We start from the raw sequence: 16,732 nt of genomic DNA, 5'->3' as shown, positions 1-16,732 counted from the left end.
ACCGGAAAAACACAAGGTCAATGTCTTCCATTTAACTGAGTTAGCTAAGGGTTTTTTAAATACTGGCTCACTGTCAAGGCTTACTGGGAACCTTGATGGCATAAAGCCATCATTAACAAAATTAGTTTCTCTTTTTTTCTGCTACTCCAAACCAATACCTGCTATGAATCAGTCTAACAGGAAGGAAATTTTAGTAAACAATTGTTTTATTGTTTAATTTCATCAGAAAGACCAGCACATTGTGTGCAAAAATAAAAGGCTTTGTTACAATGTGACTGTCATTTCCCAGCATTCAACGCTTCAGCTTTTTTAAATAATCGGATTAAAACCCCCCCACTTAGAGCGCTCAATCAATTAGACAGAAAAATCTGTGTGCTGCCTACGATTATGTCCTTAATTGTTTTGCATAGATTCAAGGACTGTACAGACAGTATCCTCTTTCTAATCATTTCTCTATCACAGTATGGAGTAGGTCTCTTCTGACAAAGGTTCATCTTGGAGACTGTGGTGACTAAGCCTTACCTTACTCAGCCTGATTTCCTTTGTAGAGAATATTACCATGCAGCAGCAGCGGCAGTGTTTTATTGCTGAGGATAAAAAGCTGGAGATAAGCCAGTCTATCTTGTGGAGATCTGCCACGGTGTATTTACGAGAGGCTATTACATCCTACACATCAGCAGAGAAGAAGGAAGATCTTAAGAGCCACTTGGACCTAGAAAATATTGCACAGTCTCAATTCAACACGGACTCAATTGAGGTTTTTCACCCAGAAGATCCCTGGCAAAACAATTCGATGCTGCCAGCTCTGCGTTAGACCAGCTGCTAACGAGGAAAGCGGCGGCCTCGAATCTTTTATTTTTGGGCCAAACAGAGGTTATAGGTTGTGTGAACCTTTTCTGAGGAGGACACCAAAGCACAGTTTCACAGACAGCATTAGTGCTTTTTAGATCTGCTGACATCGACAGAATAATGAGGACATTGTGCTGGCTGCTGAGGAGCCCTTTAATAAGGTCAAGTTTATTTCGATATACTGGAGAGGTTTCAGATGTGGGGACTTCCTTACAATCTTATAAAATATATATGATGGCGTTTTCATCTGTTTCAAGTGAAAACTAACCTTTTGTCTGATCAGATTTATTAGTACTTTAGCTTGTGTGATGGACATGATAACTGTAGTACTGGGTAAAATAACGGTGGATGCTGGAAGTTGTGTTGTTGTCGTTCTCTTCAAACATTCACCAGATAATTTTAGGAAGTCTAGTTTTTCCCCAGAGCCCTCCTTTTCTCTACTTCTCATCCGGCCCGTTCTATGCCCTTTTGTCTGAACTATTTTTCCCCTCCCCTGTTTTCCCCACCTCCACCTCATTCATCCGTCATATCTTCCAGTTCCCTTCTCTTTCCCTTTTCATCTCTTTTGTTCCTTTTCGCACCCCTCTCCTCTGATCATCTCTTTTCTGACACAGATGCAGCACCGCACTTTTGATGCCAGCGTATTATGTGTCACCGTGGGAATGACAAGGATAGTGAAATAAATAAATAAATGGCACAAAGCAAAAGAAAGGAAGAAAGGAAACGAGCTTTGCTAACATGCGCAACGGCATGCGCATAAAAAAAACATGCAGTTTTCTGTGAAAGGGCAAATCTAGCAAACTTCTATGCAGAACACTCACTAAAAAAACTGTCCAATTAAAAGAATACAGAGTTGCCAAGTTTTCCACAAGTTATAAAGCAAAGTGTGCTTATCTAAAACTTCTAAACCATCAGTTTCTACTTTGAAAAGTTCTGCCAAACTATTTAAAAAAAGAAAAATATCTGATATCTAATAAAGATCTGATTTGTGTTAGTGCTACAACTAAAACAATCCAAAGAAAGAAAGATATGAGGCTCTAGATCAATGCAAAAACATGCCAGATGCTTAAAGTGAAAGGTCTGCTTTAAAATACCGTCTTTCAGCATAATGTTTGAAATCTGCCTGTCTTTATCTTTCCCCTATATCTCCAGGAGCTCTTACTTGATGAATGAAGCAATATGATACCTGTAAATAATTTAAATTCTACCTCATCGCTGATGTGAACAGACTTTTTTTATGAACTGAAGGCAGGAATTGGAGAAGGAGAAGAGAACAGACAAGCAATAGTTGGAGAGACGTGTGGAGTGACTGGAAGTGGTAAATAGAACGATGGAAGAAACAAGCTGTTAGTACATTATGTAGAGCACTCACCATGTATGCAAAGTGCTCAATAAAGAGCATTAAGAAGCCTTTTTCTCTCTCACACACACACACACACACACACATATATACTCCTGCTATCCCTCACCCTCCGGCCCGAGCACACATAGAGCGCAAAGAAATTTACATTTAGAGAGATAAAGGGGGCACCTAAAGCAGACAAAGTCCAGCTGAGCTCTCAAATGAAGGCATTTGAAAAATAGAGGCTAGAAATGAAATAAACACTGAGTGGTTTTGCTCGAGGCAGTTCTTAACATTTCCTCAGTTGCTTACTGTCTTTTTCTGTTTTGCACTCTCAGAAAGGAACAAATGTACGTTTCAGTGCCAACTTGTGTTTGTCTATTCAAAAACATGAATAGTCCTTGCAGTAGATTAAATTGCAAAATGAAAGTGATCCATGGTAAATAAGAGAGAAAACATGACATGAACTGAAAGAAATTATGAAGTCTGATTTTTTTTAACTAAGTGCTCTCATCTATCACAAAGCGTGGTTGCCTTTCTGTCTTGTCTTCTCACTCCAGATGCTTTTGCTTTAAAAATCTGCTCTAGCAAACAAAACTCACTCCAGCTGCAACGCCCCGAGACTTCACGTAGGAAAATAACACGTGGATATGCATAATTAGACGTAAAATTGAAACATTTATTAGTCTCTTGTGTGTGAGATGAAAAATTCTCACACTCTGCATAGGCGCTATCTATTACAAACAGAAGGGGAGGCAATGCACGCCACACCACAACCACCCACATCATCCAATTAATCTCTCGGGAAACAAACGGGGCCTTTTAATCCACACAGGGCAGAGAACAAGCCATGGCACGATAGGCATGGTGGAAACAGGCAGATAAGGCAGATAACTGTAGATGAGCAATTCTGCTCTAACTCCAGCATTCAGTCCTCATTATTGATCTCAGACATAAACAATAAATAGCAGGGGTTCTGCAGAAGTTGTGAGAGGAGTAATTGGTGAAATCGGAGAGCTGGTTTTGTGATTCACAACATGGGCGCTCTCACCATGCCCTGTCATATTTACTGTTATTTTGAATTGATGTGAAAAAGAAAAAGAAATCTTTTAATCCTATCAAAATCTCACAACTATGCTGAGAAAAATACTGGGTACTTGATTCCCCTCTAACCCTTCTGTAATACACTATATTTTGTGCTCTCCCTATAAAGCATTTGATTTTAATGGACACGCTCTTGACTTTGGGGAAATATAGAAAGGTGTAGGTGCACATTAAAGATCACACTCTTGGCTTGCAGGAAATTTAAAGAGAGTGTTTCTTGATTTGTATAGGACTTGGTAAGAACAACAGCTGGATTGTACTGATAGGCTCTCCAGACTCGGGAGAGTGAATAATGTTCAGAAAGGGTAGTGATTCATCCTTTAGTCCATTACCAACACTGAGAAGTTGAAAGGAAAAGCAGGCATCCTGGCGTGTGTGTGTGTGTTTGTGTGGATGGTTGTGTTCACATAAACTCATAAATAAGTCAGTGCCTGTAGATGCGTGCATAACGGTTTCTGTCCAATGTGACATTCCTTCAGAGTATTCGATCGACATGGAAAATGGAAGCTTCTCTCTCCCTCGCTCTTTGCCAGCTTGCTTTCATCACACTCTACCCCTCCTCTCTTAGGCTCAGAATTGCAAAATCAATAGAGCTAAATGGGGTTGCTGCGGAAGCCATTGGGTGTCCTTTCTAAGTGCTGGAGGAACAAGGACAGTACGAAGCAGCTGTGACACTCCACAGTCACCCCTTCTTCTTCTTCCTCTTCTTACCACAGTCCTTTTTCCAACAGCCTCCACTACTCTTGTGCTCATTATTCACCTCAAGGCGCTCTGGCAGTTCCTGTTCTTAGTTTAGTCTGTTTTAAGCACTATAGGCACTCTGAGATACTAAATAATAAGTATTAATATGCACTATTAATATATAATACACTGTGTAACATTCAGCAGTGAATGTTAAAATTTCTTTCAGTAGTGCGAAAGAAAGGCATTTGGAAGTAGAGCTAATGCTGAGAGTACAGACTTAATTTCATTATTTGGTTTCAGTGTGATTCAGCCTACAAGTGCAATGCATTATCATTTGGTACAATCTATCTTTAGTAGTACTTTGTACTCCATGCAGTGAGCCGACAAGGACAATCTCTGGTTTGCTGAACCAGTTTATATGAAAGAAATGAAGCATACCTCATTATTTAATGTCCTCTGCTTACATGACATCTGAATCTAGGAGATGAACTTCATTGATCACTAAACAGTGATAGTCCCTTTGGCTTGTGAAGGATAACTAATAGGAAGATTAGTGGAATTATGATTTACGTTTGAGAAGCCACCATCATCCTGGTGGTCACTGGTCACTCAGTCAAACCTTCTTCTTCTGACTTTAGCAGTCACCAGAGCGGACCATCTGCCTGTTCCCCTCACCCACATCTTCATTGAAGTCCACTTCAATCACTGCTGTTTCCCTATTGGGAATGCTCTTTACCACTTCATCCAAATTACTCCAGAATTCCTCTCTCTTCTAATTGACGACTACTTACGGTGTTCACAACCTTCAACATCAGCCTTTCGGTTTCCAGCTTCAAACTCATGATCCTGTCTAACACTCTGTGCACTTCCAGAAAACTCTTAATACAACATTACTGCTACTCTATTACTTTTCCTATCCACAGTACTGTGCAAAAGTCCTGAGCCATTCTTCATTTCTTTATATTTTGCTGGAGCAAGAAATACTTGCAGTTTTTAAAGTGCTGAGCAAAAGTCCTCCAGGCTTTCTAAAGGCCGTTTTGTACACTAGCCACTTTTTCAACCATTTTCAGTCGAGTCCTTATACCTGACCATTTTCAGAGGAATGTTTTTTTTTATTTTTTTTAGTTTAACCCACTTAATACGGGTCTATGAATCTAACTCAAGGTATAAACACACAATAGCAATTCTGGTCTTGACATTTCTGGTTCCAATCATCATCATTATGTACTGAAGGAGGCCGTGAGAGAGGTACAGCTGTGAGTGTCCTACAGCCATCTGTAAAACACAGTGGAGGCTCTGTCATGGTTTGGGGACTGCATACCATCTAGAAAGCATCTGATTGGGAACAGCTTTTTCAGCATGACAATGACCCCAAGCACCATGCAATACAAGCATACCTGGATAGAAAAACACACAGTGCAACACTATCAGTCAGGGATTGGCCTCCCCAGACCTCAGACCTCAACATTATTGAAGCAGTGTGGGATCATGTTGACAGAGAACAGAACAAAATGCAGAAACATCCAAAGAAGAGCTTTAAATGTCCTTCAAGAAGCCTGGAGAACTTTTCCAGAAGACTACTTAAAGAAATTAGAACAAAGGTCAGACAGTGTCTTTCCACTTTGTCTCCATTTGCTTTAGCGATACTTCCAGCTTGTTGTTAGTCTATGCCATTATGTTCAGTACAGTAAAAGTAGAATGTTATTTGCAACCAAGGAATCCGGTTATGATTGTTTCTGTGTTTTTATAAACTTGTGGAAGGAAGTAACATTCTGTGACCTTAGCTGGAAACAGCCTTCTCTGTCACTGCTGGGATGAAGTCCAGTTAAAGCTACTGATTACGTTTTAGTTTTGTGTCGTAGCCATAAGTTTTGTGTCTATGGCTACGTTCACACTGCAGGCGAAAGCGCACCAAATCCGATTTTTTTGACCCTATGCGACCCATATCCGATCATGGTATGACAGTGTGAACGTCGCAAATCCGATATTTTCAAATCCAATCTGGGTCACTTTCGTATGTGGTGCTGAATCCGATACATATCCGATGTTTTAGAAAGCGACTGCTGTTTGAACGGTCATGTCGCATTAAATACGTCTTTTACGTCACCGACACAAGACAGACGCCAATTATACGCGCCAGAGAAGCGCCCGAGAAGACATCGCGAACGCTTCCTGGCCATCCGGTGTAGATGTCAGTGAAACTGTTGGGAAGACAACGTTGGAGAAACGTGAACATTTTATTTGTACTGTATAATCTGCAGATTCTGACAGAAATCTGCAACTATCCTTTGAAGCACCGCTCCTCTCTAAAACAGCAATAATGATCATTATTAGGTTATTTACATTATTATGTAAATAACAAAATAACTTAAAGCAAAAATTGGGAAACGTAAAGTCCGAAGACTTTATATTAACGGCCATCAGTCAAACAATACTGTTGCTCTGGGTCTAAACAGAGTGCGTTGTGTGTGACGCCTTCTTTTGCGCATGTGGGCCGCTTTGAGCGTTCACACAAGAGCGCGTTTGCTGTCGCATTTTATTTGTAGTGTGAACAAGCAGACAAAAAAATCGGATTTGATCAAAAAATCGGAATTGAGCATTAAGACCTGCAGTGTGAACGTAGCCTAAATGTCTCTCTGTCAAAAAGATTTTAGTGAAGATCAAAGTGAGCATGAAATTTAAAGCTAAGTGTGGTTTCACTAATGCCTGCAAAATAAAGGGCAGTGGAAGTAGCCCTCAAACCTTTTAACGCCCCAGTGCTGCAGCATGGCTACTGTTGTTACTTTGTTTCTCTCTCTCTCTCTCTTTGTGTGCGTGCGTGTGTATACATGGCTGTCTGGTAAACATAATATTTTGATGGGTTTGGTCTGAGAACTAATTGGCATGATGGTCCCTGGTTGCCATCTGATAAAAATCCAAATAGGGTTTTTTGTAGACGGTTGGCATCAGCCGTACTCACATATAAAATACTGTGTACTGCTTCAGGGCACAGATCAGATTTTAATATCTGTTTTTAAGTTTTAAAGAGGAGCATTTCTTTCTAAAATGACCATTTTGCACTTAGATTTAACAATAACACATCAGTTTCATGAATGTATTTCTATTTCTATCTCCTTAAACTTATGCTCTGGCGTTTGATAAAGAAACAAGACAAAAAAACTGCAGCAAATCACAGTCATAATCAGTTCACGATAATCACAGAGCACTTTTTTTTCTTTGCTCTGTTCATTTATGTACTCCTCTCATTAACCTCTGGTATTTCAGACCAGTTTCCATTTATATTTAATGAGAGTCTCAAATGAGAGTGATTTGTAGTGGTGAGCAGCACCATCACAAATTCTCTTTGACTGTACAGCATACTCCCTCCACGGTCTTTCACACGATCCAGCTAAAGGAGAAAATGGGATCCCCACTATCTGAACTATGAACTATATATATGTGTGTGTGTGTCTGTGTGCGTGTAATAGCAAAGACTGAGCAAGAGAGAGGTAATAGGAGAAAGATAACAGATGCAGAGAGAATGAGAAAAAGCAAAGCAGAAATAGAACCATGTCTTGAGGTTGTTTGCTTGGAAAACTTAGCAATCTGCTTGGGTGCCCTTCTCATTGTCACATCCACCTCTGTGGGCCACAGGAGAAAATAACAGTGGACTGAGGAAAGCACTTTTCAATCTACCTTTGACCTAGAACAAACAGCTACCTGGCTGGAAGGTACACCTGAGAAAAACACATTTTGTTGTACCTGTGACCTGCAACAAACAACTGTTCTGCCTGGAAGGTACACACCACCACTAACAAAGATGACAACCAAAAGATACACTGATGTTTGTATGAATGCAGGGAATTACCGCATATGCCCTCACAATGAAAAAAAAGAAGAAGGAAAAAACCAAGAAAATGAATTTGCATATATTTTTCAGTGCAAACCTACAGATAAAATATAAACCATAGGGTTGAGATGCACCATTGCACTGACAAAAAGACCAAATACAAATCTCTTATAATCTGCTTTGTGAGTGGAAACTTCTGAGAACTCTCCATAATTATGAGGCATTTTCTAATAATTTCAAAATATGGCTGATAAATGTGCCATCCCAAGAGTAAACAATTAGATTAGATATACAGCTAGCATTCATTTTTACAGTGGTGAGCTGGGTTATCATCAAAAAAAAACGCAAACACCATGCAGACACAATAAAGAGACTCAAACTGACTCAAAATTGTGGCAGAGGGCGAAAACAACCCTTCTGATAAAATAATCAGATGAAAAATTGAACCATGTGAATGATTTAACAACATTACTTTCTGGCTGCTTTCTTTCTGCACATATATTTGGGCGATTAAACTTCTGCCCTTTTCACAAAACACAAACTTTGCAGCTAAACTTGGTGGAAGCCTTGATTTTAATACAAACGCTTAAGAAATAAGAGCAACGTGATAACAACAACAACGGCACCAAACAGACAATCGTTCGCTGAGTTGATTAAGCGCGAGTTAAAGAGGAAAGACAGCCTTTAAGGAAGGGAAATGAGTCACATATTCATGAGCTCGGCAAATGTCACGCTGTTTCAGTAACAGACAATATGTAAATGCAAACACAATCTCCCAAAAAAGTTGAGCTGCTGTTTAAAATGTAAATAAAATCAGAAATAATTTGAAAATTGAATGAAGCCATATTTTATTCATGATAGAACATAGAAAACATATCAAATATTTAAATGGAGACATTTTGCTATTTCATGAAAATATTAGCTCATTTTCAATTTGATGGGAGCAACACGTCGCAGAAAATTGGGGCAACAAAAGGGTCGAAAAGTAAGTGGTGGAAAAAAGACACATGATTGTTTAAGAAGTAAAGATGGACAGAGGTTCACCAATCTCCAAAAAAACTGCAAATCGTGGAACGATTTCAGAATAGCGTTCCAGAAATCGCTGTCACATTTTCACGCAGGTTAAAGCTCTGTCATGAAAAGAGGCTGTATGTGATCAAGAAACACCTCCGTTCATTTAAAATTAAATTTGAATCTTTATAGAAAACATGGGCACATCAGGAGGAGCCGGACCATCCTGTCTTCCTTCTCTCACCCCAACCGGTCGCAGCAGATGGCCCCGCCCCTCCCTGAGCCTGATTCTGCCGGAGGTTTCTTCCTGTTAAAAGGGAGTTTTTCCTTCCCACTGTCGCCAAAGTGCTTGCTCATAAGGGGTCATTTGATTGTTGGGTTTTTCTCTGTATGTATTATTGTAGGGCCTATCTTACAATATAAAGCGCCTTGAGGCGACTTTTGTCTTTTGTTGTGATTTGGCGCTATATATATATATATATATATATATATATATATATATATATAATTGAATGGAATTGAATTGCTTCTCATCAGCGCTCACTTCAAAAGCCTGCATCTCTGATTTTATGGGGTACATTACTGCCTATGGAATGGGCAGGTTGCGCATTTGGAAAGGCACAATCAGTGCTGAAAGTTATATACAGGCACTAAAGTAGCCTATCGAGGCCTTTCCTTCAGAGCAGGTCTTGCAAATTTCAGCAAGACAATGTTAAACCGCATACTGCACCTGTTACAAAAGCATGGCTTTGAGTCTGGGCAGGGCCACCTGCAGATCTTTCACCGACTGAAAACCTTTTGCACATTGTGAATAAAAATATGACAAAGAAGAGCCAGGACTGTTGAGCAGGTACAATCCCATACGAGACAAGAATGGGGCAACATTACTCTCCCAAAAGTCCTGCTGCTGGTCACCTCAGTTCCCTAATGTTTACAAACTATTGTTACAAGAAGAGGGGATGCTACACAGTGCTAAGCATTGCCTTGTCCCAACTTTTTTTAGACATTTTTTTAGAGCCATCAAATTCATAATCAACTATTTTTCTTAAAATTGAACACTTTCTTAGTTTCAATATTATGTTTATGAAAAAATAATTATTGCATTCCCAAGTATGCCATTGGTTTTTTGGAATTGGAGTTGACTCTAAATTTTCAATCAAAATAAAAAAAATGTACATTTTACTATAGAGACTAAAACGTGCTATTGGTGTTCAAGGAATTGCAATTCCCTTGTTTGAATCGTGCCTATTTAGCAGATCCATTTTTTTCTACGTAAATGGTTAGTCTTCTTCTTAACCATGGAATTCCACAAGGTTAAGTGCTGAGACCAATACTTTTTACATTATAAATGCTAGCCTATGTCCTTTAAGATGCATATTAAACAAATATGTTGGGGTGTTTTTATTCATCTGTGCAATATCCTAAAGTGATGCTGAAGATCTAATTCTGGCATTCATTCTACGCTGAATTATTGCAATTCATTACTATCGGGCTATTCTAAAGTTCCCTAAAAAGGCTTCCAGTTAATCCAAAACACTCCAGTGAGAATACAAACAGAAAGATATAGAAGAATGTATTTCACCCATATTGACTTCTTTTCACTGGCTCCCTGTTCAATCCAGAATTTAATTTAAAATCCTTCTCATCACATAAAAGGTCTTAAATAATCAGGCTCCATCCAATCTTAAAGACCATATTAGTCTAATAGGGTCCTTTCTCTCATACTCCAGGCAACTTGTGGCTGCTAAAGTTTCTAAAAGTAGAATGGGAGGCCTTGAATGCAACTCTTGCCAAGGCCCTGTCAGCCTGGAAACAGCTCCCAGTTTGGGGGGGAGGCTCCCAGTAGACAGCCGCTCCATTTTTAAGATTACACTTTTTAAGACCACACGTTTTTGATAAAGTTTATAGTTAGGGCTAGATTCTCTGACCCTGAAGCATCACTTAGTTATGCTGCTAAAGGCTGAGACTGCTGAGGTGCTGTGTTAAGCTGAGCACTTCTTTTTACTCATCTCTTTTCACTCTCTAGGTGTTTACATACCGCTGTTACATATCATTAAATTTGCCATCAGTCTGTGTTTTGTTCTCATCTTGTTTAACCTTTACCTTAAAGTTTAAAGCACCATGAGGCAGATGTTGTGATTTGGTGCTCTGTAAATAAAACTGAATTGAATGCAACTCTCACCAACGCCTGTTTCAAGAGCTGCGGGGAGTAGCTTCCTTTTATCCAGATGATTCTCATTTAAGTGTCCCTGTCACTGATGTACCTGACCTTTAAACATCAGTTTGACAGCCTGCATTGTTCTAAACAGACAGGGTTAAAAACAGAAGTCGCTTTGAAGACTAAAACTTTTTACCTCCCAGCAGTGCATTTTATTTAATGCAATAGTTACTGCCTGCAACATTCAGTGAGATTAAAAAAAACCTCTCTTATTTGCATTCTTCTTGTAGACGCAACACTATACTGCATGATGCAACTTTTTACCTCTTAAAGGTTCCCTGCAGGACTGAAACACATACCTTCAGTGCAAATTAGTTCAACAACTCTCCAGAGGCATGACAGGTAGTAGAGATCTGCTGCTGGGTGAGCTATTACCCATAACTAAACAGACTTTCCTCTTTTGGTCTGTACTTCTGTGTGAGTCTAAGTACGTGTGTAGGATAGTGGTGTCTTTTACTCTATTATATCATGCACCAAGCAGACAAAAGCCATGAAAGGCCTTCATAATTAAAATGAAAAGCCTCTCCCTTCCCTATAGAATGAATAAAAGCCCTTTATCTGCTCTACAGAATCACCCTGAATCTATATGCAGATATAAATAGGACACATACTCACACACAAATATGTACTCATACCTGCTCCAGTTTCCAGTGGAACTCAGCAGGTCTGAAAGTGTCAAGCTGAGTGAAATCTCTTCTGAGCAGAAACACCAGGCGGCAGTTGTGAACATACAGAGAATAATGGTGGCGGTTCATCTCTACAATGGGAAGACCAAGAAGAGGCATGGTCATACAAAAACATGCACACATTTGAATATAGTGCAGTTTTAAATTACACAATGTTCTAATCAGCAGGTTTATTTCAAGGAAAATTGACGTTGCTCATGTTCATGTCAGTAATTTTGTTTTTTCCTTCAGTTCAGAAATTGGCATAGAGTACAGCTTTTTACTTTCCACATCAGTCAACTAAACAAAGGCAGTTTAGTGAGTGTGGTCTGAGCCGCTTGCATATCTGCATTTTCATTCTTATGGACACATACCCGCACTGAGGAGCTGGTACTTAACTTAATAGATTTTGGTGTTTTTAATGGAAGAACCAATTTTAGTCTTTCACTGGTGTGAAAACCAATATTTATTTAGCATATAATCATATAATAAAGATATTTATCACAAGTTTTTTAAGCAGTGCTAATGCTCCAGTCACACTATGGAAAAGAAGTGGTTGTAGACTGCAGGATGACCAAATTACCGTGACTGTGTGACTTAACTTCCAATCCAATTGCCTTTAAAATGCATACTTCAAAGACAGAGATCATAATGGAATTTTTAAGTTAGATGAAAATTATTTGCAAACATTTGCCAATCTGTCTGAGACTGCGATTGTTTGGCTGCAACTTCCCTCCCACAAGGCGACCTGCGCAATTGGCTTGTGAGTGAAAGCAGTGAGTGTTGCATGCCGAACTGGTCACGGCAGCTATTTACAAACAATGTAAAAAAATAAATAAATCAACGTAATCACCAGCCAACCACCAATTTTCCTTGTTGCAAAGAGGTTACCTTCCCATTTTTACTCTAGTGTGATTAAGTCATAAGACGTGTAAAAGGGACGATTGCTTCTAATTCTAATACAGTTTTCTGCCAGAAGTCAGAATTAGCTAATTTCATTTATAGTGTGTTTTTCTGTTTTTTTCTGTTTTTCTATTACTCTTCAACTCTTCAATATAAAAATAGGAACATTTGTTAAAAAAAAATCAATTGAATATGATAGACTTCAGTGCGATCATGCATTTAGGAACATATTATATACTCTTCATACATGAGTTATTACTATAATGGCATGAAAATGAATGTGATTGTGATATGGCTCATCACCGGTCCTGCATATCATCTGGCACACCCAGAGGAGTGATGGGATTCAAAACATGGGCATTTTATTTCACAGCTGGGCTGCACATTGAAACTGTTGGTACTTTTCACATCCTTAAGCAAAAAGATTACAAATAAAAAGTGGTTTAAAAGATGCTGGTGGTCTACAATAAACTGCTCTGCAGTTTTGCATTACAAGATCAGGCTACTAATTTCGTAAGCTAATAAGCCATCTGTGAGACCATTGTGAGCGCGTGCAATGTGCAGATGGCTTGTTTAATTACACAGTGCAGGCAGCTCAGTTCAGAGATGCAGTGGGGAAAAAGTTTTAAAGAGCATTTGCCACTGTGGGCTTTGGTCTCAGCTTAATTACCCGGTTGTTTTGAAATGTTTTTGGTTTTTTTTTTATTATTGATAGGGCTCATGCTTATGGTATGTTTTGCAATGTAGGACAAAGCACAAAATGTTTAAGTGTCACTGAAAGGTCAGTGGTTTCCAGTAGTGCTGCAGGAGGAACATACTGGTCTTCAAATGTCAGCAAACTGAATCTAATGAAAAGATTAATTTGCCATTTAGTTTTGTGTAGTCTGGATCTTATAAGTGAGCACAGTGAAATGATTTCCTCACCGGTCTTGTCAGAGCTGCACAGTAAGGTTTCCTTCTCGGCTCTGAGTCCTGGACTGGGCCCGTGCTTCATCCATGTTGCTATGGTGAACTGGTCTGTCAGGTTTTGTGGCACCACGTGATCTGGGACATTTGCAGCCTGACGCCCATCAAATCTGTAGATAAGGTCGCTGTCTCTGCCGCTGTCCATCAGCAGAGCAGCTGTCCAGTTTGTGGAAGGACTGGGGGCAGGAAGGAGGTCAGTGCTGCCTGATGCTGCACCTGGAAGTCACAAAGCCATGATTAATAAATCCATCTATCCTAATGTAGCATGCAGTCTACTTATATAGTCAACATTCATCCTGCAACAAAGACACAGCATAATTAGAAACTTCAATGCAATTCGGTAAAGCTGCCATCTGTATGTGTTTTTCTTTCAATTTAATTTAATTTTGTGCTTGGTTGAAATGATCCGATGGACTGTTTTTAATTGAGTTTTGCTTCTTTGTTGGGAGTGGGTGTTCAAAAAGCACAAAATGTTTAATGCACAAAACCTTTACAAGCTTATTTTTTCTCCGGTAAAAAAGTAATCCAATTACCTGTTCCCCCTTTCTGGCAATAATTACAAATGAATAAAGTTACCTATCAGATTTGAAGGCACAGTTTCACAGCGTTTTCACATTTACTGTATAAACTTGCCTCAAGCTATTAATGGGATGTAATGTCACTGCGGAATAGTAAAATGGCATACAGGCATTTGGCTTATTAAAATGCATCGAGAGTTCAGATGTCAAGAAGTTTTTCATTCTTCGAATTAAAGTTTTCCATGTCTCTCATTATTATCAGAGTCCATTTAAAATGGCACCACCCTATTTCAACAGGGCATCAACATTCCTCACTTCCATTTAGATTAATTTACCCTCCACCCACACTCCTTTTTTCCTCACCACAGAGTTTTTGCAGAGACTTTTCAGAATATGTTTCGCGGTCACAGCCCTTTCCAATGTGATTTGTCTGCAGCTCTACCATTGCTTTCACGCCAGACAAGGGACCTCCACACGTTTCCAAGTGCATCTTGGGAAACAGCTGCTTGCTCCCAGTCCCAGGCTCATAGTCCACCCGTTTGTTCCAACCTGAAAGGACAAAATCACTGCAACAGTTTGTAAACCTTAGGGAGTTTATTTAGTCATATCAGTGGTCTTTTGCTGTGAACCTGAAGGTATTCAGTTGCTCTTTGGAGTTATCTGAATGATCTTTTCACCCCATATTACATAAGAAGGAAATTAGCCATCATGACACAAGTTGTAATGAGCTTGATATTAAATCACATCTTAGAAACAGGATGGGAAGGGTCATCCAACAAGGTGTTTACTTATATTTACTGAATCATGGTGGTGAAAGAGATTCATAACTTTGATTTTTCCTTATAGAAATCTCTGTGTTGGTGGTGGAAACCTGGTATCTCTTGCTAAACCCACACAATATGATATCAAGTCTCCTGAGAAAAATCACACAGAGAGAAACAGACTGTGATAAGGTAGGCAAAGAGAAGTGAGAGGTGAGGTGAAGCTTGTATTAATGCCAGGGAGACTTCTTCAAAAGAGCAGCTGCAGAGGCACAGCCGACCTTTACACACAGATGATAAATAAGGTTATGTGTACAGAGGACTTGGCCTGAATGCATCACTGCATTATGTTTTATTCATAAGCTACTATGGATTAATGGTTTTACATTAAGCTAAACGTGGGTTAATGGTCGTGCAGTATGGGCTCTTTTATGAGCCAAATTACAAAGAATAATGCAACTTTGATGAGGATGTTAGCAGCACATGAGATCAAGCGCGATTTGACATGATAACACTTTGATACCATCTGCAGCTTAAAAATAATTCTCTATTTTTCTCTGTGAGCAACAAGAAGAGTCCTCCAGCTCTGGGAGACATTTTCCCTGTCAGTAGTTTCATGTTGAGCAATGCTGGATGTTTTGGTATAAAAATAGACACGACTCCTGTATTCTTAAATTAGTTTTTTCTTTAGTCCTGTTGTGTTAATGCCTATGACATGGAGATGACCTTTAGAAATAATTAGTGTTTCTATTATATTTATCTTGTGTGATGTTGCGCTCAGTATTACACATCCCTCAATAAATTACCCCACAGCCAAAACCACTTGAAATCACACTATTTTTTAGTATTTTTGTGTGATCCCTTTGGACTAATATGATTTATTTAATGCCAACTTATGTCAAAGTGATTGTCGTCGCCTGAAGGTGTTGTGTTGTTTTTGGGTTTTACATTCTTAGGAAATATATATGAATTTGTGTTTCTGTCTCAGTTTTACTGTTATTCTAGTGTTTGAGGTTTTTTATACTTAGTTTAGGCTTTGAAGACCTGTATGCTGAGTACATTAGTGCAGTATAATTTGCCTTCTGGCTCCTGTTCCAGTTTTAAGTGTTTGACTTGTATCAGGCCTTGGGTCCTACACTGTGTTTGTTATTTCAGTCTTTTCTGTATACATTGCCCCCTCTGATTCATTTCTATGTCATATGCCTTTGTCCTCCAGTGCTTCCTTTTCCCCGTCTTCATGTTTAAGTGACTATTCTTGTCTCCTTGTTTAGTTTGTGTCTCTTGGTCGCTTCCTGTTTTGCTTTGAAGGTTAGATTTCTTTCATGAACTGTGTCAGTTTTCCTTCCCGTCCTTGTCTTCCCCCTGATTACATGATTATCTCCAACTGTCATTTGCCAGTCAGCTCCCAGTGTATTTATAGTCCCGTCTTATACTTGTGTTTGTTCCCTTATGTCTTCTAATTTTTTCCTCCTGGTTTCTCCTAGCCCTTTGTGTTTTTGGTTTCTGCCTGGTCTTTCTCATCATGATTTTAGTTTCCTGGTTTTAATGGATTTTGCTTACCTTGGACTTTAATCTATGAAAGATCTGCTTACACCAATATTTTATCTATAGTAATAAACCAAACGTGAATTAATTTGGATCATAAAACGTTACACTAAAGTATCTTAAACTGTTAAACTGTAGCCAAAGCAGTTCCTTGGTCAAAATGAATCATACGGGACTCAAACTAAAGATCTTCAGCCGTCTGTACTGTAATCTCTTAATCTAGATCACTTTCATTTAGTTATGTTTACAGTACTTAGCGACCTGCTGGCTTCTTTTGCCATCTTTGCAAGATATAAAGAAGCTACTCAGCTTCCCTGTGATGCCCCCCTGATGTTCA

The 16,732-nt window shown here is 39.2% G+C and overlaps 1 protein-coding gene across 1 annotated transcript in view; it reads right to left on the bottom strand.

The window, feature by feature from the left end:
- The window catches only part of clstn2a (calsyntenin 2a), a 166,603-nt gene that overhangs the window by 22,396 nt on the left and 127,475 nt on the right, over positions 1–16,732 (bottom strand). The window contains exons 7-9 of the mRNA XM_085377112.1: positions 14,453–14,638; positions 13,530–13,787; positions 11,673–11,794 (exon numbers count right to left, since the gene is read on the bottom strand). Of these exons, the coding sequence (XP_085233238.1) occupies positions 11,673–11,794; positions 13,530–13,787; positions 14,453–14,638 (566 nt within the window). The remainder of the gene's footprint in view (positions 1–11,672; positions 11,795–13,529; positions 13,788–14,452; positions 14,639–16,732) is intronic.

Source organism: Diplotaxodon limnothrissa, linkage group LG18 (assembly GCF_057381915.1).
Source record: "Diplotaxodon limnothrissa isolate DT_005_m linkage group LG18, D_limnothrissa_male_GT1.1, whole genome shotgun sequence".
NCBI lineage: Eukaryota > Metazoa > Chordata > Actinopteri > Cichliformes > Cichlidae > Diplotaxodon > Diplotaxodon limnothrissa.
Note: the sequence above shows the minus strand (reverse complement) of the source record. Positions and strands in the feature narration are given on the sequence as shown.